This window comes from Cottoperca gobio, unplaced genomic scaffold (assembly GCF_900634415.1).
Source record: "Cottoperca gobio unplaced genomic scaffold, fCotGob3.1 fCotGob3_79arrow_ctg1, whole genome shotgun sequence".
In the NCBI taxonomy this organism is placed as follows: domain Eukaryota; kingdom Metazoa; phylum Chordata; class Actinopteri; order Perciformes; family Bovichtidae; genus Cottoperca; species Cottoperca gobio.
The window spans coordinates 17,501-28,968 of record NW_021167068.1 but is presented as its reverse complement, the minus strand read 5'-3'; the positions used below and the strand labels follow the sequence as shown (position 1 = coordinate 28,968).

At 46.4% G+C, this 11,468-nt stretch overlaps 2 protein-coding genes across 2 annotated transcripts in view; one reads left to right on the top strand and one right to left on the bottom strand.

Moving 5' to 3' along the window:
* Window positions 1-345: 345 nt before the first annotated feature.
* On the bottom strand, window positions 346-3,310 carry LOC115006270 (nebulette-like; the record flags this gene model as incomplete). The annotated part of the gene is made up of 5 exons (XM_029428401.1): window positions 3,204-3,310; window positions 2,902-3,012; window positions 2,707-2,817; window positions 1,468-1,578; window positions 346-456 (listed from the first exon to the last, which is right to left on the bottom strand). Coding segments are annotated over exons 2-5 (390 nt in total), but the record flags the coding sequence as incomplete, so codon positions are not given.
* Window positions 3,311-3,410: 100 nt separating this feature from the next.
* Window positions 3,411-11,468, top strand: part of LOC115006271 (nebulette-like) — a 10,037-nt gene continuing 1,979 nt past the window's right edge. The window contains exons 1-16 of the mRNA XM_029428402.1: window positions 3,411-3,512; window positions 3,635-3,745; window positions 4,059-4,169; window positions 4,314-4,424; window positions 4,832-4,942; window positions 5,034-5,144; window positions 5,407-5,511; window positions 5,589-5,699; window positions 5,777-5,884; window positions 6,512-6,616; window positions 7,305-7,415; window positions 7,579-7,689; window positions 7,800-7,910; window positions 8,190-8,288; window positions 8,382-8,492; window positions 8,947-9,055. Coding sequence (XP_029284262.1) covers window positions 3,456-3,512; window positions 3,635-3,745; window positions 4,059-4,169; window positions 4,314-4,424; window positions 4,832-4,942; window positions 5,034-5,144; window positions 5,407-5,511; window positions 5,589-5,699; window positions 5,777-5,884; window positions 6,512-6,616; window positions 7,305-7,415; window positions 7,579-7,689; window positions 7,800-7,910; window positions 8,190-8,288; window positions 8,382-8,492; window positions 8,947-9,054 — 1,692 coding nt within the window. The 5' untranslated portion in view covers window positions 3,411-3,455 and the 3' untranslated portion in view covers window position 9,055. The remainder of the gene's footprint in view (window positions 3,513-3,634; window positions 3,746-4,058; window positions 4,170-4,313; window positions 4,425-4,831; window positions 4,943-5,033; window positions 5,145-5,406; window positions 5,512-5,588; window positions 5,700-5,776; window positions 5,885-6,511; window positions 6,617-7,304; window positions 7,416-7,578; window positions 7,690-7,799; window positions 7,911-8,189; window positions 8,289-8,381; window positions 8,493-8,946; window positions 9,056-11,468) is intronic.

Sequence of the window (11,468 nt, the reverse complement as noted above, 5' to 3'; positions counted from 1 at the left end):
CGCTTTATTTTGACAGTTTTTGCAGCAGGAAGGAAACAGAAGCCGAGCGAAGGTGTTTCTTTGACTACAGTGCGTCACTTTTCAGACGCCTGTAAAAAAAAGCTTTAGTTGGTGAACAAAGCTGAAAGTTTGAGATCTGAAAGGTTACCACGTTTACAATCAGCCGCTTTACGAGTCTTTAACTAGATGATTCAAAAAGCAGCTGAGATTTATATTTAACAGCTTCAGGTGCATTAATTATCAGCGTTATCTGGGCTGTATTTAAGCACTGATGTGCACACAGCTGGGAGCTAAAGTGTGAGCCGAAGACAGCCGGACAGATGTTGGCTGTGTGTGTGTGTGTACCTGACTCTGCAGCTGTGAAGCCTCTTTAGCGTGCTGCGTCTCCAGAGTCTCAGGCAGAGTCGAGTAGAGAGAGCTCGTCACTGCTTTCTTTCCTGCTTCTCTGTACTTCATCTGAAACACAAACACAAAACGAATGTATTGCTTCACACTTTAAAAATGTATTCTGTTGAACCAGTGTTGTTCAAATGCAGCATCAATAACAACACCAGGGGGGTTAACTCGGTCATCGGGACACAGGTGTAAGAGAGACACTGAAATATAGAGTTGTGTGTCATCTGCGTAGTGTGTAGCCTGATGCAGGAGTTCTTCACATAGATCATAGTTTTAAATGAGATACATTAAGACTCTAATGTGTTCTTAAAGTGTGTGTCCACTTTGCACACTGAAAGGTGATTGGGGGACATCATCGAGCATGAGAATATGTTTTGCTGAAACTTTGAGAATATTTGACAGAACGTGTTCCGTGTGCGAATACGTCACTGTAACGATCTGCTTGTTCTTTGGTGTCCTGTTTCATGTTGAAGTGTTCACTCCCCCTTGTTATATGTCTAGTTGTACTTCCTGTCTGTGTCTTTACCCTCCCCCTCTGATTGTTAATGTGTTCCTCCTGTGTCCATTTACTCTGTTCTTGTGTTTTTGCCTTTCTCCCCCAGCTGTGTCTTGTTCCCTCGTTTGGTGTCTGTGTATTTATCCCTGTCTGCCCCACTGTGTTGTCGGATTGTCTTCATGTCCTGCCCGTGTCCTGCCCGTGTCCTGCCCGTGTCCTGCCCGTGTCCTGCCCGTGTCCTGCCCGTGTCCTGCCCGTGTCCTGCCCGTGTCCTGCCCGTGTCCTGCCCGTGTCCTGCCCGTGTCCTGCCCGGTGTGTGTTTTTGTTACGTTGTATTTTTGTATTTTGTTAGCTTCGGCTTTATTTCAATAAATGGACACAGGAGGAACGCATTAACAATCAGAGGGGGAGGGTAAAGACACAGACAGGAAGTACAACTAGACATATAACAAGGGGGAGTGAACACTTCAACATAAAACAGGACACCAAAGAACAAGCAGATCGTTACAGTCACACGTGTACGTATCTAAACAACTTCAGCAGGACGTCCTTCATGCAGCACGTGTCTCCCTCACCTCGCTCTGCAGCTCAGACACAGTTTTAGCGAACTGAGTGTCAGCTGTTTCTGGGAGCTGAGAGTAGAAGCTCTGAGGGAGGTTTCTCTTTCCGTCCTCCTTGTACTTGTTCTGGAAAACAATATATATGATTTATAAACAGACACAGATGGAAGGGCGTCCAACATCTTACAATTCCCAACTGCAACATGTTGAAGAGCGTTTGTATAAATCTAGTGTCCCGTGTTTGTCTGTCCACAGATCAGAAAGTGTTAATGACGAACACACCGACGCCCTTTGATCCTGTTTCTGATGCTGATCTGCCTCCGACGGGCGTCTGAGGTATAGAAACATCAGAGCGTTGGATAATGTGACAGTGATTATTTATAACTAATCAAACAGAATTCTTACTGCAGCTCAGTTATTGTGAGGAGGTTGCAGCACATCCAGGATCCGTCCTTCACGTCGCAGATCTCATGTTTAATTATTCTCACTTAAAAAATTTTGAGGCTGAAGAGACAACTTATGATTCCCCACATTAACCTTTGTTAGAACTCCCTCCAGCCAACACTGAGCTTTAGGCAAATAAATGTGTGATGCAACACCAACATGCACATTAGCATCGGGCGACTTTTGGAGCTTGTGCTAGCTTCTTTTATTTTTGTTTTCCAAAGTTAGTTCTGTTGTTCCACCGGACGCCATTTACACTGCTGAGGATAAAATGACAACATTTTCCCGTCGTATTACGTGTGCGCTCAACATCAACTTCATAGAGAGAAGTTAAAGGTAAAAACTTATCTACTGCCGCTTTACAAGCAGCACTGTTAGCTGAGTAGAGTAGTTGTAATGATAGTTGAACATGTGGAGGCAACAAGCTTGTTCGGCACCTTTAAAGATGTAAATATGGTCAGCAGGTAACCATAGAAACATGAGATATGTATATTCACCTATTTATAAGGTTGTTATTCTACTCTCAAAAGTCTAATGTGTTTTTCACTGAGCGATATCCATCAGAACTGCGTCTACAGGAGACGTTCGCTCACAGAACAAGTGTTGCTGAACTTCTTAGTTTAACTGGGACCTGCAGTGAACAGGTGTCACCAGATCACCTGCACTCTTCAGCAGACACTTTAACATCTCACACGATCAGTTATCTCCAGGATGTATTGTGAGGACATTTGGTTTATCTCTCACAGATCTCTCCAGGTAATGAAGGAGCGTGTACTCTGTGTTGTAGAAATATCGTTGTGTGTCGTTCACCTCGCTCTGCATGTCGCTCATCTCTCGGGCGAAGCTGCACTCTGCCGTGTCGGGCAGAGTGCAGTACAGCGAGCTGGACATCTCCTTCTTCATGCTTTCTTTGTATTTGATCTGGGAGAGGAGGATGGATGACGCTGCAGGTAAGAAATCTGAAGTGTCTTTGCATCAGTCGTGTTGCTCTTTGTTTCTTCTTACCTCACTGAGCAGCTGTGCAGCTTCTTTGGCGTACTGCGTGTCCATAGTGTGAGGCATGAGGGAGTACAGACATGTCTTCACCTCCTTCTTACCCGCCTCCTTGTACTTGGTCTGCAGATTGACATGAACACTTTGCATGACGAGGTGGTTTGTGCAGCACAGATCTTAATCAATGCAAATATAATAAACTTCACAAACTAACCAACTAAAGAACAGCAATGCTTTCATTTAGATTCTCCAAAGTTTAACCTTGTGCTCATAGTCGCTGGTACAAAGTGAGTAATATGAAAGGTGTCCCGTACTTGGCTCTGCAGGTCCGTCAGCTGTCTGACCAGCTGAGTCTCGGGGGTCTCCGGGAGCTGATGGTACAAACTGCTCTGATTCTTCTGCTTCACACCTTCTTTATACTTCACCTGCAGGAGAGGGCGGAGCAAAGCACGAGGACAGATCTCCAAGATCAGAGATGAACAGTATGTCTACGTGCTTGTGATGTAAATGTGCTCCAGCTGCAGTACAAGCAGAGGGCAAAGAAAGATTCCAGTCTGTTCCACCTGATGCCAGAAACCAACGACACTCACTTTGTCCGGCAGCAGACGGAGATGCTCAGCGAGGTGCGACTGTGTTCAGCAGTGAATACTTATACAGTTGTATGTTGCATCTATGATTGAACAACACACACAGCAGACTGAGTGAGTCTCATCGCTCTGGCTGTATCTCTTCTCTCTATCACAAGGTCAAGTACAAAGAAGAGGGTAAGAAAGAAATGAGCGTCAGCCTGTTCTCTCTGCTCCCCGACACCATCGACACTCAGCACGCTAAAGAGCTGACGGACATGCAAAGCGAGGTGAGTGCAGACCGGAGTCACACCGCAATCATTTCTCTGATTCACTAAACAACTCTCATGACAGAGTATTGTTTTTAGAGAAGATCCTCTTGAAGGATTTGTTCTCTGTGACTCCGTGTAGTCGATTGATGAAGCCAGGGAACCCTTCAGACTGGAGCTTTATTAGTATTACATTAGAACTGCAGGAGCTTATTGAGATGCAGACTCACGTGTCATGGGGACCTCAGATTGGTGAAGTTCATCCTGAGAGTGAATGTTTGGTTGCTCAGTAACTCTTTAAAGATATTATCAATATCTATATTTTCCCCTCCAGGCTAAATACAAAGAGGCCAATAAGAAGCAGACGTCATCGTCTCTGTATCACCGGCTCCCTGAAACTCTGGAGACGCAGCACGCTAAAGAGGCCTCGCAGCTGCAGAGTCAGGTACACACACACACACACACACACACACACACACACGTCATGTATGATGTTTGTAACACAAGGAATAATCCCCGGTGCTTTGGTAGTTTTATTTTGAAAGTCTTATTCCTCGGTGACGACCATGTTTTGTCCCGTGTGATGCAGATCGTATATAAAGAGGCGGGGAAGAAGGAGTTGTCGTGTCCAGTTTACCACCAGCTGCCGGACACTCTGGAGACACAGCTCGCCCGAGAGCTCACCGACATGCAGAGCCAAGTAAGAGCAGAGAAAGGTCACAGAGTGGCGTCTGACAATAGAGCCTGAAGCACATTGTTAGTCCTGATCAACCCGCAGGACCCGCAGGACAACGGTGCGAGTAGAAGATGGACCGGTCATACATGCGTACAGTAACACTTTGTCAGTATTTAGTTACACACACACACACACACACACACACACACACACATCTGAAGGCCTTCGTCAGCGGACAGTTCATCCGACATCAGCATGTTTCTGCAAGTCATGTGGACTCATTTAAACTTCCAACATAGAAGTGATGAAGACTTTAGTGACAGACGTCTGCAGCGTCGTGTGTGTGTGTGTGTGTGTCTTGTATTAAACATCAGACTCTGGCTGCAGGTGAATCCCTGGAGCTGATTGTAAAGTGTTTTCTGTGAGTGCAGAACAAGTACAAGGAGGACGGGATGAGGCGTCTCTCTCAGAGCTTCTACTCTCAGCTGCCACAAACCGCTGACACTCAGTTTGCTAAAACAGTGTCTGAGCTGCAGAGCGAGGTGAGAGGATCACTCAGCACACACAGGTGTTCTGTGCTCCTGGGACGTCCGGCCACAGCAAGAAATCTCTTTAAATGTTTGTTTTTTGCAGGTAAAGTATAAGAAGTCGGGGAGGCAGGAGGCCGGCAGCTGTCTGTACTCTGTGATGGCAGAAACTCTGGACACTCAACACGCCAGGCAGGCGGCTCACATCCAGAGCCAGGTACACACACTTATATAACCTCCGTGTTACATCTCATCCTCACTACGACGTGTTTAATTAAAATAAGGTGAAGCTTTAAGGATTCCCTAACAGTTTATAAAGTCATTAAATTAGTCTTCAGCAGCTGCAACATGAACGTGATGAACACATGAACGTATCAATAATAATACAAGACTTAATAAACGTGTCTGAAGGCTAAAGTTCTTTGCATCTCTATATTTTGTACATGAGACTGAACACGTGAGCGCTGTCGTCCCTGCAGGTGAAGTACAAAGAGGACGTGCAGAAGTCGCCCAGTCTGTTCTGCAGCCTTCCTCACACCCTCCAGACTGAGCTGGCCAAGGAGGTGACGCAGCTGCAGAGCCAGGTGACACTTCTCCCCTCGCTCTGAACGTCCCTTTGCGTTCGGTCCGAAGCGTCGGCTGACTGTGTTCTGTGATGCAGGTGAAATATAAAGAGGGACATAAGAAGGAAGCGTCCTCCTCGCTCTACCGGCTCCTCCCCGAGACAGCGGAGATGCATTTCGCCAAACACGTGTCGGAGATCCAGAGCGAGGTGCCGTGCTGTGACCCTGAAGTGTTTGAGTGCAGAATCCTCCCTGTTTACAGTCTCGCTGTTTGTTTTGTCTTCAGACAAAGTACAAGAAGGACAAAGAGGATCTGCCCAACACGCTGTTCTCTCTGCTGCCGGACACTCTGCACACGCAGTTTGTTAGAGAGATGAGTGAGACGCACAGCGAGGTGAGCAGAGTGCACGTGATCTCACAGCGAGGTGAGCAGAGTGCACGTGATCTCACAGCGATCCCCCCCTCCCCTGGAATTCAAGGTGGTGGTTTTTGTCAGTTTCTGGATTCTTATTATTTCTTCTTCTGTTAAATAAAGTAAACGCTGATGTTATTGATCTACTTTCACATTCTCTCCTCCGCTCCGCTCAACGAAGGGCGGAAACCTTTAATAAAAAACTGATTCTAATAATGAGAATAATACATATATTGTGATTAATAAATTAAATAAATATCAATACTTCTTTTTTTTATACATTTATTCTATTTTATGCACAAATTTCTGATTTCCAGAAAAGCAGGTTACAGCCGAGTAGACGTATAAATATGTCTTCTACTCATCCCATATTTAAATGTGCCAGCGATGTCGTACAGGGCAGGAAGCTGAACTCTTATTGGGCCACAGCTGATGATGTCACAGAATGGTTGCTATCTCAACCACCAATAGTGTCGTCTGATAACGGTGGTTAAAGGATGTTTGTGCATTTTTTGTTTTTGTAGTGAAAGAAGAGTTTGAAGGAGGACTGTGGTGAGTAATTAACTGTGTGTGTGTGTGTGTGTGTGTGTGTGTGTGTGTGTGTGTCAGGTGAAGTATAAGCAGGCTGGGAAGCAGCAAACTTCTCTGTACTCCAAACTTCCTGAAACTCTGGAGACCAAACACGCCAAAGAAGCGACTGAACTGCAGAGTGAAGTGAGTGTTTCTGTCTTTTAATTCCAATTCAAACAAACTTTATTGACTGTAAAGCACAGAACAAAGAAGACGTCAGCATAAAGCAACGTAACAACTCTTCTACATTCCCTCCAGGTTCACGACATGCGGATTGTTTTGTTTGTTTTGTTTTAGATTTCTGTTTCCATGGACGTAATCACAACAGAACAACTCGCTAACATGTCGACAAGTAAAACATAATTACTAGAATAAATGAAAGAATAAATACGAGCAGCCCTTACATCGCTCCATAAATATACATATGAGTATTTTCTCTGATCAATCTTATAATATAAAGTAATACATTCAGTGAGCTCCGCACAGAATACTGAATGTAGAAAGGGAAGGTTTAAAAAGCCAAAGCTTTGTTATTGTGTGTCTTTGAGTCCCTCGCCAACATGCGTTAGATGAATCCTTATATTTTGACTTATTATGACGAGTTAAATAGTTTTTATCTGGAGACTTTTAGGTAGAAAGTAGTTCAAATACTAACTTCTATTTTCCTTCGTTTGAAGTCCAGACGACATATATCACAGATAAAACCTCAACTACCTGCATGGCTCCACGCCGTGAGGGGTATTTAACTTTAACGTGTGCACTGGCCCTTTAAATCATGAAGCGGTTTGAGACGACTGAGACGAGAAACTTTGATTCTTTATTTGTCCGACAGAAAAAGTACAAAGACGACGGGAGGAAGGAGATGATGTCGTCTCTTTACTCTCAGCTTCCTGAAACACCAGAGACGCAGTTCGCCCGAGAGATGAGTGAGATACAGAGTGAGGTACACACACACACACACACACACACACACACACACACACACGTCCTTTAATTCAGTGGAACTTTCTGTTTCTGTCTAAATATAAAACAGTTTGACTCGTCCTGCAAACAAACTATTACTATGAATAAAAGATGTTTTGTAAAATATCTTCTGAATGTCTCAGAACAAGTATAAGGAGAGTGGGAAGAAGAGCCAGGCCGTCAGCGTTTACTCTCAGCTCTCCGACACCAACGACATCCAGTTTGCCAAATCTGTGTCTGAGATCCAAAGTGAGGTACGGCCTCTGATCCATGACTTGTCACAGAGCGTCTGTTCTTATCGTTGTTGTTGTTGACAGCAGTGTTTGCATCAGATGAATAAATAAAGTTTTGTCTTGTTTTCCAGGCCAAATATAAAGAAGCAGGGAGGAAAGACGCGTCCAGCTCTCTGTACTCCAAGCTGCCGGAGACTGCGGACACTCTGCACGCTAAAGAGGCTTCACAGCTGCAGAGCCAGGTGTGCACAGGAAGACGTGTTGTCCAGTTTTAAGACACTTTCTACATCCTGGTGTTTTTAACTCTATATCTGAAGGATGAAGGATTTTATTCTGAACCTCCTGCACGAGAAGCTGACTGTATGACAGGTGGTGGTGAAGCCAACAGCTCCCATGATGCCACGCTACTTCACCACCAAAATCCATCTTCTCTTATTGTTTAAATTGCCCCAGCGGCAGAAAATGACATATTATCCCTTTAACTGTGTCAGTTCTCCCCTCTGCTCTGCGTCTTTGTGCAGGTGAAGTATAAGCAGCAGGTGAGCGGAGCTCTGTACCAACAGCTGCCTGAAACCACAGAGACACAGCTGGCTAGAGAGCTGAGAGACATTTACAGCGAGGTGAGGAACTCCCGGACAGATGAGCAGGACAGTGTCCCCGCTGGGTTTCTGTCGCTCCGTTTGGGACAGTAAGCTCTCTGTGCTCTTCCTCAGGTGAAGTATAAAGAGCAGGGCAGGAAGGAGCTCGCTAAGAACTTGTACTCGCTCCTCCCCGAGACGGCAGACACGCAGTTCGCCAAGCAGATGTCTGAGATGCAGAGCGAGGTGAGGACCCCTCAGAACGCCTCACACAGATGCTCTGCATCAGCATCGTCCAGCGTTTGTTTTTATAATTACTGCAGAATTTAAATTTGAGGATGCATTTCACTAAAACAAATGATGCAATATGCAGTGCTCACAAATCAGAATAACTGCAATTATAATTCAGTTTAAGTTTTATTTAAGTGCATTCAAACTACTTTGTTCCTAAAGTTGAATTCTTAATCTTATTATAGTGGAACATTCATATTTGTATGAATGATTTTTCTTAATATTTTTTAGGTTAAGGTCATTCTTATTGTTAGATATTAAGTTTGTATTATGGTGTAAACTCTTTTTTAATACTTGAACATCATCTAAATACACATCCAGGTATTTATCATAACTCAGCGGTACAGAAGGGAAGAGCTGGAAGATTGAAGGATAATAATCAACCTTTATTTTGTCTTTTTGTGTCAAGACAAAGTACAAGAAGGACAAAGAGGATCTGCCCAACACGCTGTTCTCTCTACTGCCGGACACTCTGCAGACGCAGTTTGTTAGAGAGATGAGTGAGACGCACAGCTGAGGTGGGAAACTGACTTCTATTGATGGTGTTGTCACGATATAGATCCGTTTTATCAGGACTCACCGTCAATATTCTGCATGTTTTAATGTCAACACATCCCATGTTTAAACACACACACACACACACACCGTCCTGCTGCCACAAATTCTCACTACAGCACCAAATGTGGATTAATCCGCCGCTGAAAATAGTCCCAAACGAATGCAATGTATTCTCTTGCTTGTTTGATAAAAACGACAGAGCAGCTTTATTTTTCAAATAGAAACTATCCATCCATCCATCCATCCATCGTCTACCGCTTATCCGGGATCGGGTCGCGGGGGCAGCAGCTCCAGTAAGGAACCCCAATCTTTCCTTCTCCGGGCCACATCCTCCAGCTCCGACTGGGGGATCCTGAGGCGTTCCCAGTGAGGAGATATAATCTCTCCACCGAGTCCTGGGTCTTCCCCGGGGTCTCCTCCCAGCTGGACGTGCCTGGAACACCTCCCTAGGGAGGCGCCCAGGTGGCATCCTTACTAGATGCCCGAACCACCTCAACTGGCTCCTTTCAACGTAAAGGAGCAGCGGCTCTACTCCGAGTCTCTCCTGATGGCTGAGCTTCTCACCCTATCTCTAAGGGAGACGCCACCCGTCTGAGAAAATCCATTTTGGCCGCTTGTACCCATGATCTCGTTCTTTCGGTCATGACCCAGCCTTCATGACCATAGGTGAGGGTAGGAACGAAAATCGACCGGTATATTGAGAGCTTTGCCTTCTGGCTCAGCTCTCTTTTCGTCACAACGGTGCGGTAAAGTGACTGTAATACCGCCCCCGCTGCTACGATTCTCCGGCCAATCTCTCGCTCCATCGTCCCCTCACTCGCGAACAAGACCCTGAGGTATTGAACTCCTTCACTTGGGGTAATGGCTCATTCCCTACCCGGAGTAGGCAATCCACCGGTTTCCTGCTGAGAGCCATGGCCTCAGATTTTGAGGTGCTGATCCTCATCCCAACCGCTTCACACTCGGCTGCGAACCGATCCAGTGACTGTTGAAGGTCACAGACCGATGATCCCATAAGGACCACATCATCTGCAAAGAGCAGCGATGAGATCCTCAGGTCACCGAACTGCAACCCCTCTCCACGACCAGGACGGAATCCGCATTGTTCCTCTTCAATCAGAGGTTCGACTACCGGCCGAACCCTCCTTTCCAGTACCTTGGAGTAGACTTTACCAGGGAGGCTGAGAAGTGTGATACCCCTGTAGTTGGCACACACTCTCTGGTCCCCCTTTTTAAATAGGGGAACCACCACCCCGGTCTGCCAACCCCTAGGCGCACTGTCCCAAACTTCCACGCAATGTTGACGAGGCGTGTCAACCAAGACAGCCCCTCAACACCCAAAGCCTTCAGCATTTCTGGACGGATCTCATCAACCCCTGCGGCTTTGCCACTGTGGAGTTGTTTGACTACCTCAGTGACTTCCAACAGGGAAATTGACGATGATCCCCCATCAGCTTCCAGCTCTGCCTCTACCATAGAGGGCGTGTTAGTCGGATTCAGGAGTTCCTCAAAGTGCTCCTTCCACCGGCCGATAACCTTCTCAGTCGAAGTCAGCAGGGTCCCACCCTTGCTGTACACAGCTTGGATGGTTCCTCGCTTCCCCCTCCTGAGGTGCCGGATGGTTTTCCAGAAGCACCTTGGTGCAGACCGAATGTCCTTCTCCATAGCTTCTCCGAACTTCTCCCACACCCGCTGCTTTGCCTCTGACACGGCAGAAGCTGCCGCCCTTCTAGTCCTTCGATACCCTGCAACTGTTTCCGGAGTCCTCCCGGATAACATAACCTGGAAGGACTCCTTCTTCAGTCGGACGTCTTCCCTGAACCACCGGGGTCCACCACGGTGTTCGAGGGTTACCACCCCTTGAGGACCTAAGACCTTGAGACCACAGCTCATCACCGCAGCTTCAGCAATAGAGGTTTTGAACATCGCCCACTCTGGTTCAATGCCCCCAACCTCCACAGGGATGTCTGAAAAGCTCCGCCGGAGGTGTGAGTTAAAGATCCCCAGGACAGGGGCTTCCTCCAGACGTTCCAAGTTCACCCGCACTACCCGTTTGGGTCTTCCCCCACCCCTTGATCCAACTCACCACCAGATGGTGATCAGTTGACAGCTCCGCCCCTCTCTTCACCCGAGTGTCCAAAACATGCGGCCTCAGATCAGATGATACGATTACAAAATTGATCATTGACCTTTGGCCTAGGGTGCTCTGGTACCACGTGCACTTATGAGCATCCTTATGTTCGAACATGGTGTTTGTTATGACCATTCCATGACTAGCACAGAAGTCCAACAACAAACAACCGTTTGGGTTTAGATCAGGGAGGCCCTTCCTCCCAATCACGCCTCTCCAGGTGTCTCCATCGTTTCCCACAT